This window comes from Haliotis cracherodii, unplaced genomic scaffold (genome assembly GCF_022045235.1).
Source record: "Haliotis cracherodii isolate W230 unplaced genomic scaffold, xgHalCrac1.p SCAF_2, whole genome shotgun sequence".
NCBI classification, from domain to species: Eukaryota; Metazoa; Mollusca; class Gastropoda; order Lepetellida; family Haliotidae; genus Haliotis; species Haliotis cracherodii.
The window spans coordinates 30,140,717-30,155,309 of NW_027266275.1; the positions used below are offsets into that span (position 1 = coordinate 30,140,717).

Here is a 14,593-nt window from a genome sequence, read left to right on the forward strand (position 1 = left end):
TGTCTGTCTCTGTCTGTGTGTTGTGTCTGTATCTGAGTGTGTGTCTGCCTGTGTCTTCTGTGTCTGTGTCGGCGAGCATAGGAGCGCAACCTCTCCACCACATGTTTGTTTGATGGTGGCTAAAAATAAAACACACAAGAAGTGATTATTCGCCGGTGATGTATTTCATAGGGATATCATAGCCGATATTACATTTACATCATATTAATGATTGTCTCACAACAGCTCAGTCGTTTTTAACTTTTAGGTCACATCCAAGTTTCAAGTGTACATGTACACCTTTTTTTGCCCGTCAGTATATTTTACCTAACTGTTCAAAAGTTTGATATTCTTTACTGACATGTATTGATTTAGGAGATTTTGTTGTAGTCCCACCGTAGAGGAGATACCTCTTATTTATACATTTGAAACCGAGCACTTTAATCTTCAAACATGTAGGTTGACGTTTAAGTTAATGTTGCACTAACTGTGACTGGTTATACACAGATTGCATTGCGCATTGCACACACTCTATGACACCCCGTGGGGACCCGGGGTAGAATGTGTCCCCAGCACCCCATTGCTGGGCCCCACAGGCGACTGAATTTACAAACACGTGAAAGTCTGGGTTAGAATTGGTCTTCAACAACCCACGTTTGTCCTATGAGGCGACTAACAGGATCGGTGACGCGGCTGATGCATGTCATCTATCCCAATTGCGTAGATCGATGCTCATGGTGCCAATCACTGGATTGTCTGGTCCAGATTCGATTATTACAACGAATTATGTTTGTATTTTCCATCAAATATGTATTTCTGGATTTTATTATGCAATTTTGCAACATTATATGTACTGTGTTCGTAGTCATTGCAGGTAGATTTTATATAGACATTTATTTACATTTTGTTTACTAATATTCTTCCCAGTATGTAATATTTGGAAATAAATATTGTCAATACAAATATACCAGTAAGAAGATTGAAGAACATCGTAAGTTAACACTTTTGTCCGATCCTAATGTTTTTGTCATAAAATATGTTTAAACGATATCCCTTACATTTCCTGATCTCGCATGTCCCCCAGAATTTGTTTTGATACAATTCGGCGCTTAACGTGTTGAATACATTTTGCTTCAAATGGGTTGGTCAACAGCAATGTCTATTTGAGGACCTCACCGATACAAACATGCATATGAAATATATCACAACACACAGTGGGTGGTAAAAGGTTCAAATGCGTACTTTAAAGTCCTTCAAAAGTGTTTTGTTTCACACGCATGAACAAATACTATTAGTTTAATATCTACTTCACATGGCAGAATTTACATTTCCAAACAGCACGGTTTTAAGATCTTACCCTTATAAGAAATTTGATGTTTTGTCCGTATATGTTATAAGGGAGATTATCTTAGTGCTGAATGTAAGTGAGAGAAGCGCCCCAAAAATCCCATCCCATTGCATTTGTTTACATTGTCAGTTCAGTGACGGAACTTCCTTATGACTAAGCACAATGACTACGCGTTTTACGATATCAGGTTCTCGGAACTGCCGTTTCTTCTGGAAATACACTATATGTATGCAATATATGACGTGACACCCAAGTAACAGTTACATGGTGATATCCGTTTGTGCGTAAATTACATCTGAACAAGTGATTGACCGACGCTACACAAACAGGTAAGAAGTAGCAGTTTAAGTACCATAACATAGACGATGTTGGGTCCTACTGACTAAGGGTGGTGTAGCGTGTTAGACAGGGAATGTGTATGTATACTAACAGAAGCTGGTGTTAGATGTTACGCTGGTGTAGGTATAACGTACTGACTGAGGGTGGTGGAGGGTGTTGGGTGTGTTCGTACCAACAGATGACGGTATAGGTTGTTAGATGGGGGTGGGGTACGTACTGACTGAGGGCGGTGTAGGTTGTCAGAGGGGGTCGAGTATGCTCCGACTCAGGGTGGTGTATGGTTTTAGACAGGGGTGGGGTACATATACTGACTGAGGGTGGTGTAGTGTTTTAGAAGGGGGTGGGGTACATACTAACTGAGGGTGGTGTAGGGTTTTAGACGGGGCAGGGGTACATACTGACTGAGGGTGGTGTAGGGTTTTAGACGGGGGAGGGGTACATACTGACTGAGGGTGGTGTAGGTTGTCAGAGGGGGTCGAGTATGCTCCGACTCAGGGTGGTGTAGGGTTTTAGACAGGGGTGGGGTACATATACTGACTGAGGGTGGTGTAGTGTTTTAGAAGGGGGTGGGGTATATACTAACTGAGGGTGGTGTAGGGTTTTAGACGGGGCAGGGGTACATACTGACTGAGGGTGGTGTAGGGTTTTAGACGGGGGTGGGGTACATACTGACTGAGGTTGGTGTAGGGTTTTAGACGGGGGTGGGGTACATACTGACTGAGGGTGTTGTCGGTTGTCACAGGGGGTCGAGTATGCTCCGACTCAGGGTGGTGTAGGGTTTTAGACGGGGGTGGGGTACATACTGACTGAGGGTGGTGTAGGGTTGTCAGAGGGGGTGGAGTATGTTCTGACTGAAGGTGGTGTAGGGTTTTAGACGGGGGTGGGGTACATACTGACTGAGGGTGGTGTAGGGTATTTTACAAGGAGTAGGGTATGTTTAAATGACAAGAGTTACTTCCCTTTCCATATTAATGCTCCCCCCCCAATATTAATCAATTAATTGATATTTTTGTTTAAAGCATTCAACTATAGTAAGTTATTCAGTAATGAATCAGTAATTAGTGACATGTTAAACTGATATGGTCTCCGTGTTATTAGGTTAATGAACAATTGCTAGATTTGTATGTTTTATATAAATCTAGTTTTTAAGAATGGTTTTGGGAATGACTTGAACCAATGTTGCTTGGACTTCCATTTAACTGTCTGTGTGGCAACAAAGTACGTTCCATGTTCCAGCATGTCTGAGACTCTTCAGCCAGTAGTGTTCCTCTCCCACGGCGGCGGCCCCTCCTTCTTCATGTCAAGGGACGACTTCCCAGCCTTCAAAGCAATAGACAAGGACTCCAAGGCCGCTGACTACCTCAGGAACATGGTCGAGAGAGAAAAGATGCCCCGCCCCAAAGCCATCCTGGTGGTCAGTGCCCACTGGGAAGAACCCCGCCCCACAGTCATGACCGGCCCCTCCCCACCCCTCTACTTCGACTACTATGGGTTTCCTAGTGACACATACAAGCTGAAGTGGCCCTCCCCTGGGGCTCCGGAATCGGCCCAGAGAACCAGGCAGGTGCTGGAGGCAAGGGGATTTACTTGTGGTTCCGACCGAAATCGAGGCTTTGACCACGGTGTCTTTGTCCCACTCCTCCTGATCTACCCTAAAGCTGATATTCCAGGTAGGTCAGATTGGTCCATTTATGTAATTCTGTAATATCTGTAATTGAGAGTGAGATTTGGTTTAATGCTGAATAGTAATAACCAGACACTGGTACATTTTGTACCAAAAGTCATTTTCCAGTCAACTAGCCTCATTTTGACAGCAGTCTATTTGTAATTCTATTATCAAAATGGATGATTTTAAGCTGTGACCAAACAGAATGTTACTAGACTTGGGATTCAGATGAGTGGATTTAGTTGTAAACTGCTGAAACATACCAGCTGGTCTTTTGGTTGAAAGATATGTACATGTTTGTGATGACTTGTCTGAATTGTTATTCAATTGTGGCTCTCAATCCGACATCACTTTTGTAACTGGTTGGCACAGTTACAAAAATCTATTTTTTTACCTGCTGATCTCTGTTAGGGCATGTGTGACATGGAACTCAGGGATATGTTTTTTTTCATTTGATTCGATGCAAGAACTCGAGATACAATAACTTCTATAGTATCATAATGCACTGATGCATCGGTCATTATATAGACTCACAGCCATACCAAAACTGTTACAAAAGTTCTGCGATAGAGATTTGGTTGCTCTTTGATTTATATTTATTTGTCTGACTGCTATAATTTTGATGAATTTGAAAAAGAAAAAGAAATGACTTAAAATTCACATAGAGTGACTGTAATAATTAGTTACAGATCAAATGTAGGGGAGTCTCTTAGTGACTGTAAACATATAAGGAGAATAATGAAACCTTTCTCTGAATAAGTAAATACATGTACCAATGCTTGATACTGTAAACATTAACACCCTAACTTGGTAATTTGTTAGTGAGAAACATCCTTTGTATCTCCAGGGCGAGCATTTCGGTAAATCTGCACTAAGCCCTGGATCCATCCTCGTGGTTTCTCGTGCAATCTTACATTACCTGCCCTTGATTTTCATTAACATTTTACTGACCAATCAAAAGTTAAGATAAGAAAAAAGAAAATGGATAAGGGAGATAACTTGTATTGCCTAGAAACTAAAGCCCCCGCCAGTTTTGATGGACAAGAAGACATGCTTTCCACCTAAAGGATTTTTGACGGCCTTCTTTTGTGTTTTTCAATGTTGAATTTCCCTCAAACTCTATCGATATCAGTGAGACTGGCCAATATGTTGTTGATATCGCCACCTCAACATTGAGACTGGTTTGTAACTCGCATTCTGATTGGTATGTTAGACCTTGTAGCGTAGCCAATCAAATTGGCTAAACGAAAACAAGGGCGGGTAGTTTGAGATTGCGAGGATCACAGGGATAGGGTCCAGGGGTTTAGTGTTTAGTGTTTAGTGTTTACGAAATGCTAGCCCTGGAGATGGTGAACTGAGCAGTGTTTACATGGTGTCCCCTCAAGGGAGAAAGAACAGCATTGCAAATTCTTCAGACCATATTGAGGGACTATTGTGACAACATGTGATAAGCCTGGTACTTTATTTCCTTCACATGTACATTTACTTACCTTTCTGGCACCATATGAAAGCATATGTTCAATGTTGAGTAGATAAGAAGAGAAGGTGCTAAGGGAGGTAACTCTGATTTTGGCCTGATCAAGTTATGAACTGCTTCTAAATTGATTACTATGTTACTTTAAACAAAGATTCTTTGGGTTAAAAAAACAAGTAGTAAAGTTCTCACAACAGATGTTAATTCAATGTGTGTAATGTTTTCAGTGTTCCAGCTTTCTCTCATGTCCAACCTCAATATGGAAAAGCACCTTGACCTTGGTGAGGCATTGTCTGACCTTCGGAAAGAGGGTATCCTGATCATCGGCAGTGGCTTCACAACCCATGGAAAGAACATGCTGGGACCTCCGGGTCCCCCTGCCCCCTGGGCTCTGGAATACCAGAAGTGGCTGCATGATATCCTGCAAAATCCGGAATATACACGGGAAGACAAACGGAGGAAGCTGATTGGCTGTGTCAGTAAGCAGGAATTTCCCGTAGCACATCCGCGTATTGAACACTTTCTGCCGATTGCAATGACACTTGCTGCTGCAGGCTACACAGTGCCGAGGATTGGATACTCAGAGTACATATCTACAGGGGGGATTCTGGAACATTATGTGTTTCAATGACTGATCTGCCACTCTGACTGTTTCATGAATCTGCCACACTGACTGTTTCATGAATCTGCCTCCCTGTTTCATGAATCTGCCTCACTGACTGTTTCATGAATCTGCCTCCCTGTTTCATGAATCTGCCTCCCTGTTTCATGAATCTGCCACCCTGTTTCATATATATCTGCCACCCTGTTTCATGAATCTGCCTCCCTGTTTCATGAATCTGCCTCCCTGTTTCATGAATCTGCCACCCTGTTTCATATATATCTGCCACCCTGTTTCATGAATCTGCCTCCGTTTCATGAAAATGCCACCCTGTTTCATGAATATGCCACACTGACTGTTTCATGAATATGCCACCCTGTTTCATGAATATGCCACACTGACTGTTTCATGAATCTGCCACCCTGTTTCATGAATCTGCCTCCCTGTTTCATGAATCTGCCTCCCTGTTTCATGAATCTGCCACCCTGTTTCATGAATCTGCCACCCTGTTTCATGAATCTGCCACCCTGTTTCATGAATCTGCCACCCTGTTTCATGAATCTGCCACCCTGTTTCATGAATCTGCCTCCCTGTTTCATGAATCTGCCACCCTGTTTCATATATATCTGCCACCCTGTTTCATGAATCTGCCACCCTGTTTCATGAATCTGCCACCCTGTTTCATGAATCTGCCACCCTGTTTCATGAATCTGCCTCCCTGTTTCATGAATCTGCCTCCCTGTTTCATGAATCTGCCACCCTGTTTCATGAATGTGCCACCCTGTTTCATGAATCTGCCACCCTGTTTCATTCAGATGGAATAAGGATGGTGTGACCCGGTATTATGATGAACATTATTGTAATATAGATATAGCAATTAGACACATAAGATTCATTTTGTCGTATAATGTCATTTTAAGTACAAGTGTTTATCAATAGTATACACTGCATAATGATGAATTCCCTTGTAATAAACACACATTTACAAGGAATTACATGGACATAGTTCCTAAACCTTTCACACTCTGTCAAGACATTAAAAGGGGTTTTGTGTTATTTGTGCAGGTGAGTCTAGTGATGACACATGGGGTTATGACTCGACTCTCTTGTAAACACTTTTGAGACGGTTAAGCTGAGATAGGATCTATCTTGTTTTGGTGCATCTTCCCGAGGCAAGAGAGTGAACTGACTTTAAAAGTTCAGTTTCCACCCTTGCCGAACTAGGCTGGAATTCCTGGGCTCGATCGTAGCGCCACCAGTGGTTATTACGAGTTATGTCCCTTCTAAGCCTCTCATATGGACCAATCCGATTCCATCACTTGCATTTGTTTCAAACAAAATGGCGGCGTCCAGTCAAGATGATCTGATCGATAATCAAGATCTGTATTGTGATAAAAAAAGGTCTTACATCTGAAAGACAGTTTACGAACCGGGTTTCATTGCGCGATGTCGATTGGACTATGCATAGACTCGTTAGTCCAGCCAAAATGTAACTCCATAATACCAGCCTAGTTTGGCAACGGTGGAAACTAGACTTTTTTTAATGAAGAACCATAAAACTTAAACTTCACTTGGCGCTGAGCTGTTGTGAGGGGCAGTGGGGTAGAAAAGTGGTTAAAGCTTTCTCTCATTATGCTGATGCCCTGAGTCGATTCCCCACATGTGTACAATGTGTGAAGCCCATTTCTGGTGTCCCTCGCCATGATATTGCTGGAATATTGCTAAAAGTACACCACACTCACTCACTTTCAATTCACAAGTATGTGAATCCTGTTTTATTTTGTTGTTTCTTCTTTTGTTTTTTTTTATGTTCAAAGATGTTGAATCTGTTATTGTTTACCATGAATGTGATTTGAGAATAAGACTGTACAATAAATCTTGAAAATAAACAACCATGTCTTCTGTGTTTGCTGCACATGAGCAGATGTGGATGTGTGGATTACAGACATCTTAAAAGTAAATTGTGAGTGAATATAATGAAGACATAACATTCGTTCTACCATGAATTTGTAAAATACTCAATTTTGATCGGTCAATCAGAGGTATCAAATTACAATAAACCGTCTCTGATTGAAACAGCAGATTTGACATCCACATCACCACTGAAACTTATATTTTAGAATGGTACTTCTTATACAGTCATTGTCGGTAGGCATATTTAAATAATTATATGACCAATTATAGGCTGCAAAATGCAAAGATGCGGTTACTACAATATTCAAAAGGTGTGTGGCAATACATTTCTATCAGCAAACATGATACAAATCTACTAAGAAAATGTATTTTTCAGGATTTGAGGACAACGGAGAATTTGATAAGAGGGGCTTTTGTCATGGTGACTGTGATGTCATATGTTTTGATTAACAATGAGCAATATGATGTCATAATAATGTCGTGTGGTGTAGAATGAAACCTCTGCAAGGCTTGCTTAGATTCTTTCAGGGTGCACTTCTCCTGTTAGCTTAGGAAACTGTCGTGCTACATGCTGCCAGTGCCTGTCATAAGTTCAAGTGATATATTATGGTGAAAACAAAACTGATAAATTTAACATTTGAAACCTCACGCTGCGTATTCAGATCTAAATTCAATTTAGCACGGTTAAATCTACAGGTAACCTACCTCTACATTGAAAACGCAGTATGTTTATTTCCTAAATGATTGCTTTGTAATGTATATGATCTCATTATTTGTAACAGGTATTTACCTTGTTTTTTTATTTTGGGGGTACCAGGGACTCGCAACTGTTAATTGTAGTCCTAGGGTTAAAAATACGGGTCCCAGAGAAGTGTCACATATTGAATACAACAGTGTGAATTAAAGCAGCTTAATTCCTTCTTGATTCATCTTATATAATCTCTAATATCATATATAATGTTTGTTTGCACTTGAAGACGTACTTGACCTTCACAAAAGTTGTTGTTTTGACCAGGGTTTGAACTTCAAACTTTGAAGCACACTAACCCAATCAATACAGAGACAGCACACACCACAAGTGATATAAAATTGCTCAAGCTCAGAGTAAATAAATATGGAATTCCCCAGCTGAAATTACAAGTCCTCTCACTATAAGATCGTGAAGCTTTCAGCTGTGAATTAAATATTTTAATGATAACATAAGGAAATTATGTTTGTTAAGTTATAGCAAATCATGAAGTAGCAGCATTCATGCATACACATTTTCCACATGTCAGTGGATGCACTCTATTTCTTTTGCAAACACTTTAAATGCACATAGGATGCCGGATTTCACATCCAGTAAATCCCAGTTTTTAACCTTAACTAACAAAAACTAGAAAACCAAACTCAAAGATAAAATAAGTTTATTGGGTAATAGTAGGATATGTAGAAGCCATCACTTCACAGTGGAATACTGCATGTACAAGCAACATCTACAAGTCCTTACCATCAACAGCATCTTGTCATCTTTCCCTTGTCTGCATTAACTGCAACTTCACATGCTCCCAATATACACAAAAACTGCATTTAACAAGCTGAAGTCTAACAGAACAGTGGTGAAGATACAAACATGGCCGACGTGTGTTGTGTCCATTACCAATATCAGTTGTTTGGATACCAACACTGATGCCATCCATTTTGATAAATACCCTGGAACCATTTGCTTCCATTGTTTTGCTTTTCAGGCTGATTCGGAAGTCACAATGCTAAAACCAGTCTTCCAAACAAATTACTCTCATGTGCGAGAAAAATTGTTTGTTAACAATTCGGAGCGAATGGAGGCAGTGACAGAACTTCTTAGGTGGCAATGAGTCCAAGGTATTCATCATAATACAGAGATAAATCACACAGGATAAACGAGGATGCATGGTTTTATTTCAACAGGCCTTGGTCTGACTGCCTGGCTGGCCTTGATGATACAACGTAAATGTCAACAGCAACTACTTCATTAGCACTTTAATACACATCCCCCACATCATTGGATACACCTGCCTGGGATAAGTGCCTGACTAACAAAACACTGTCAACCAATGCAGCATAAGAACCGTGACTAAATCCTGATCAAATACCAAAACTGTCTGTGTTTCCATAGTGAACATGTCAAAGATAATCGTATGCAGAGGAGTTGTTTCAACAGTTCCATACTAGGTTTTAAGGGTTAGGATATGTTCCTTTATAACTTGTGATCAATTCCATTTGAACACTGTAAAGAGACAATTGACTCAAAATTGATAAAAATGAAAACTTGAAACGCCTGCCTTGAATAAATGCTCGATCTAAGGATCTTCCAATATGATAAACTTGCCACACTTGTTTCATGGTGAATTTCTGCAACACAAGATACTCATCATCGTGTCAGCAGTGATGCAAAGATGTGCTATGACCTTAAACAAAAGCAAGCAACTTTGCAACAGGACAGGGAACAAGTACTGAGGTACTGAAGCTCACCCAATGGGACAAAGAGTTTACAAAACGTCTTTCCAAAACTCTGATCATATAAAAACAACATCTATTACAACGTCTTCATAGTTGGTCCTGCGTCTTCAGTGGAACTCCCTGTTTTCTTTATTGCAGAATTTGACACAAAAAATCTATCATGTTACATGGTTATCTTAATAACATCAGCCAAAACCTTCATCACCTAACATGTATTACCGTATTCGACGTAATAAGCGCCCACAGAGATATTTGCTGATATATTGGCTAGTGAATAAGCCCAATTAGTATGCCATCAAATTGATCAATGTACACAAGATTTATTTATTCGGTATAATACGCACATGTGTGTTATATGCACCCTTATTTATGGGCAATTAAATTCTGGAAAAATATATCTGTCGTACATAAACATTTCAGACTGTCAGCACAAACCACGAAATTTATCTTTCAACTATGCTTTTTTTCCACCAAAATAATATTCTAATAAGAGCCCCCTATTTCTAATTTTGAGAACGCCCTGGGCGCTTATTACGTCGAATATGGTATTTGTATTGCCGTGTACTGCAGTCACTGAATGGATGTTGTCCATGCTCCTGAGTGAATGTTGTTTTACGCCAGTCAGGTGTAATCAAGCTGTCCACTGCATATCTAATGAGCTATGTGTGCAATGCGCAAGAATCATAATGATTTCAAAAGAAATACAATTCAAATATATGGATGGACAGGTGTATTTGTGATATACTTGTATATTTACATTATACAGAGACATTAACACAAGAATCAGTGTGTAAAAAATCAAATAACACTTTTATTTACCTTGTAAGCAGGACAGTGTTAAGTCTGGACAAACATATCAATAGCAAGGTCAACAAATTCTCACTATGGTAAATATAGGATCAGTATATACAGCTACTGATCCGTGGAAACAGTTACAATGTCAACCCTCAAATATATTTCCACAGAAACAGATCCAGTGTCAACCCTCAAATATATTTCCACGGAAACAGTTCCAATGTCAACCCTCAAAAATATTTCCACGGAAACAGTTTCAATGTCAAGCTTCAGATATATTTCCACGGAAACAGTATCAATGTCAACCTCATATATATTTCCACGGCAACAGTTTCAATGTCGAACCTCAAAATATATTTCCATGGAAACAGTTCCAATGTCAAAACTCAAATATATCCACGGAAACAGTTTTAATGTCAAACCTCAAATATATTTCCATGGAAACAGTTTTAATGTCAAACCTCAAACATATCCACGGAAACAGTTTCAATGTCAAACTTCAAATATATTTCCATGGAAACAGTTCCAATGTCAAACCTCAAACATATCCACGGAAACAGTTTCAATGTCAACCTCAGATATATTTCCACGGAAACAGTTTCAATGTCAAACCTCAAATATATTTCCATGGAAACAGTTCCAATGTCAAACCTCAAACATATCCACGGAAACAGTTTGAATGTCAAACCTTAACTATATTTCCACAGAAACAGTTTCAATGTCAAACCACAAATACAATTCAATGGAAACATTTCCAATGTCAACTCGACCATGTATTTCTTAGGAAACAAGGGAACATATTTTACAGGAACTCGTTTCCAATGCTCACTGTTCCCTCTGACCATTTTGCTCAATTTGTGATGACCTATAGTATATGAGTTGCCATAATGCCCTAACTAGCATCATCTACGTCTCCTGTTTGTGGAAAACGGTTCCACAGAATTTGTAGAAAGAAATATTAATAGAATAATAATGATAATGTAAAGGTCAGACTTTTTCAAAAACTGGGTTTACAAATCTGCTGACTCCAGCAAATGAACATGTGAATAAAGCCACCCATGAAAATCAGTGGGTTAGATACATTCCACGGACCAGAAATATATAAAATGTTTATAAACAAAAAAACTAAATCAATGTCACTCTCAATATAGATAAATTAAAACCTGTTGAAATATATCTTTAAAACTCCCACCCCCACTTCATTTGGAAAAAACCCATCCTACTTTCTTAACATTTGGTGGGAATAGAACAAAAATATCTAAAATTGGTATTTTTTTAACCTTCCAAACTGATTTTTGGGGGCAAAAATCGCTAACCCTCTCCCTCCCCCACTGAAAGAAGTCTGGCCTAATTTCGGGAAAAACTGTTATCTCGTACTCATGACCTGGGCCCACTTGCACAAAACGATTTTAGCGCTAAGATGATCATAACTCCCATATACATTAAATTAGGCTTACCATAATCTTAGCGCTAAGATGGCTTTGTGCATGTGGGCCTGGGCTGTGCAGACAGAGATTTCAGTGTTCATATGTGATGACAACAGAAGCAATTACTTGTACAATTATTACACATAGGTGCATATCTTAAGCATTCCACACATACATATTCCAAACCTGAACAGATTGAATGTCCAAATAATGACGTGAAGATCATCAGAGAGGGATGAGGAATGGTTTAAACAGTGAAGAAAAATGACTTTATATTTTCTTGTATCACAGTTGCTGAAGTGATGCTGTGGCACATAAACTGATATCCCTAAACGTACAATAACATTTCGAACAATGTCTTGAAGCAATATAATGTTAGATCACTCATACTTTTTTTGGTCATGTTCCCTCGTCTTTTTCAGTTTTGTTCTTGTTTAATGCCACACTCAACAACATTGTAGCTATCTGACAGTAGCCTGTAAATAATTGCGTCTGGACCAGACAAACCAATGATCGATATTGTGAGCAACAATCTACATTGTACAATGGCATGCAATCAACGAAGTCACTGATTCGGCATGATCCATTTGGTTGCCTCTTACAACCAGCATAAGCTTCTGGGGACCAATTGGAACCCGGAATCCCCACTGGGGTAATTTTTACTACATTAGTGTATACTCTCCAGGGAGTTGAGAATGCAATGTCAGTGCACACTGATCTTTTAACAGGGGTTATATTGTAGCAGGGCGTGGAGTCCTTCCCCTCCATAATCTGCAGTCCAGAGCTATTGAGTGGTAAATTATTATCATTAACAGAATGAGTGAGTGAGTGAGTATGGTTTTACGCCCCTTTAAGCAACATTCCAGCAATATCACGGCAGGGGACACCAGAAATGGGCTTCACACATTGTACCCATGTCGGGAATCGAACCCGGGTCTTCGGCGTGACGAGCGAACACTTTAACCACTAGGCTGCCCGACCGCCCTTATCAGAATGAAGTGGAACAACTGTGGTGAAAGTGTTCACCAGTCTTGGAGGGTGCAGGGTGCTCAAAGAATCATGTGGAGGGTCGAGTGGGATATCAGCACGTATTATACATTTACTGGAATAATCTGCTATATGGGAACAAACAGGAATGAATTAACATGGAAACTAGTACCACAGCACACTGCCAACAGGCTTTATGACTTGACAGACTAAAATGTAACAACGAGAGGACATTCATGAGTATATTTGTAACAACAATGATGTATGGCAGAGGCTGCAGAGAGATTCTAGGCAGAACTCAGCGCCAGGAGCCAGACTTCCAACTCTCGGGTATCAAACACCTGAAGTTTGTAAGTGCATGTCTCATATGCATGTTCATTTAATGTAAAACATAAAAAATGTGATAAAAAGTTTTTATCTAAATGAATGCCTTTAAGAAAGTAAAATATTCATTTCAATATCCCGATGTATGAGAACATCAAAGAACAGAGATGTAACAGGGTAGGCCTGAACACTACCTATCCTGTCCTACAACCTGTCCCGCTGTGCTAGGGGGATCCTAATTGTGAGTCTATGTACTTAATGGACAATTTAGGTGTGTTGACCTCAGTTGTGATGGATTCTCTATGATGATGTGAGGTTGCAGCGTGACGGGAGGGCCTTCCCCCCCATACTCTCCACCCCCGAGTCAACACGCGTGTCTGTGGCTGTCTTGTCCCCTGAAATAATAATTAAGGACTAACTTCTTGTGTAGTTCCTGTACAACAATCACATATTAAGGCCTTTTTAAATTTGGATCAAAAATCCGAATAATTGAAATTTGAAAAAAATAACAAGTGTTTTTTTATTCTGCTGACAAGAAATAAGTAAAATGCTACAAAACCCAAACCCATTCACCAGTCACTATCAATATGAAATTCAGCTTAAAAACTCCCCCCAACCCCCACCCCCGCATTGTTTTATTAATTATTTTTTGTCACAAGTAACTTTACATTTTGAGGAAATAAAGATGATAATTGAATTTGGAGTTTATTCATATATATCCCTTCATTGAACCCTTCCACTAGTGTTCTTCCATGACACTGAAGAATGCTTAATTCTGATTGGTCAAAATCAAGTATCTAATTTTGTCTATCCCCAGGTATCAAATTGTTCAAAATTAACATGCTCTGTCACACAAAATGCTTGCTGATAAAAACATCAATCTAAATTATTTGAGTATGTTTTCACTACTTTTACAACCTGTCACCACTACAAATACAATGGAAGACATCACGTTAATTTCCAAGAAACAGCTTGTGATGAAATCAAATATACATCTATGGAGGGTTATTTCATCAATTCTGTTTGAAAATTTGTGTATTTTGTAACCATTATTTAGAACTAGTCAAGAATATGAGTAAAAAATCATGAACTTGAGTAACATTTTTTTATTTTTGTCACTTTCTTTGACCCCTTTTCTGCACGTTCTAAGATAGCTGGGCCAAGTGTTTTTGAAGTGCTTCTGTTATCATGGTAGAAATGGTGATAAAAAAACCTACTAGGTTCTAAAATTGCCCAACACAGTGAGTTTATGTCTTAGTTA

The 14,593-nt window shown here is 39.5% G+C and overlaps 2 protein-coding genes across 2 annotated transcripts in view; one reads left to right on the top strand and one right to left on the bottom strand.

Annotated features, from left to right (window-relative positions):
• The first annotated feature begins 1,468 nt into the window (after nt 1-1,468).
• On the top strand, nt 1,469-7,271 carry LOC139467966 (uncharacterized). Its single transcript, XM_071249583.1, has 3 exons — nt 1,469-1,656; nt 2,903-3,336; nt 5,034-7,271. The coding sequence occupies exons 2-3, from the start codon at nt 2,904-2,906 to the stop codon at nt 5,435-5,437; spliced, it is 837 nt and encodes a 278-aa protein (XP_071105684.1). The 5' UTR covers nt 1,469-1,656; nt 2,903; the 3' UTR covers nt 5,438-7,271.
• A 1,439-nt stretch (nt 7,272-8,710) lies between these two features.
• The window catches only part of LOC139467967 (nuclear factor NF-kappa-B p105 subunit-like), a 42,281-nt gene continuing 36,398 nt past the window's right edge, over nt 8,711-14,593 (bottom strand). The window contains exon 21 of the mRNA XM_071249584.1: nt 8,711-13,727. Within this exon, the coding sequence (XP_071105685.1) occupies nt 13,633-13,727 (95 nt within the window). The 3' untranslated portion in view covers nt 8,711-13,632. The remainder of the gene's footprint in view (nt 13,728-14,593) is intronic.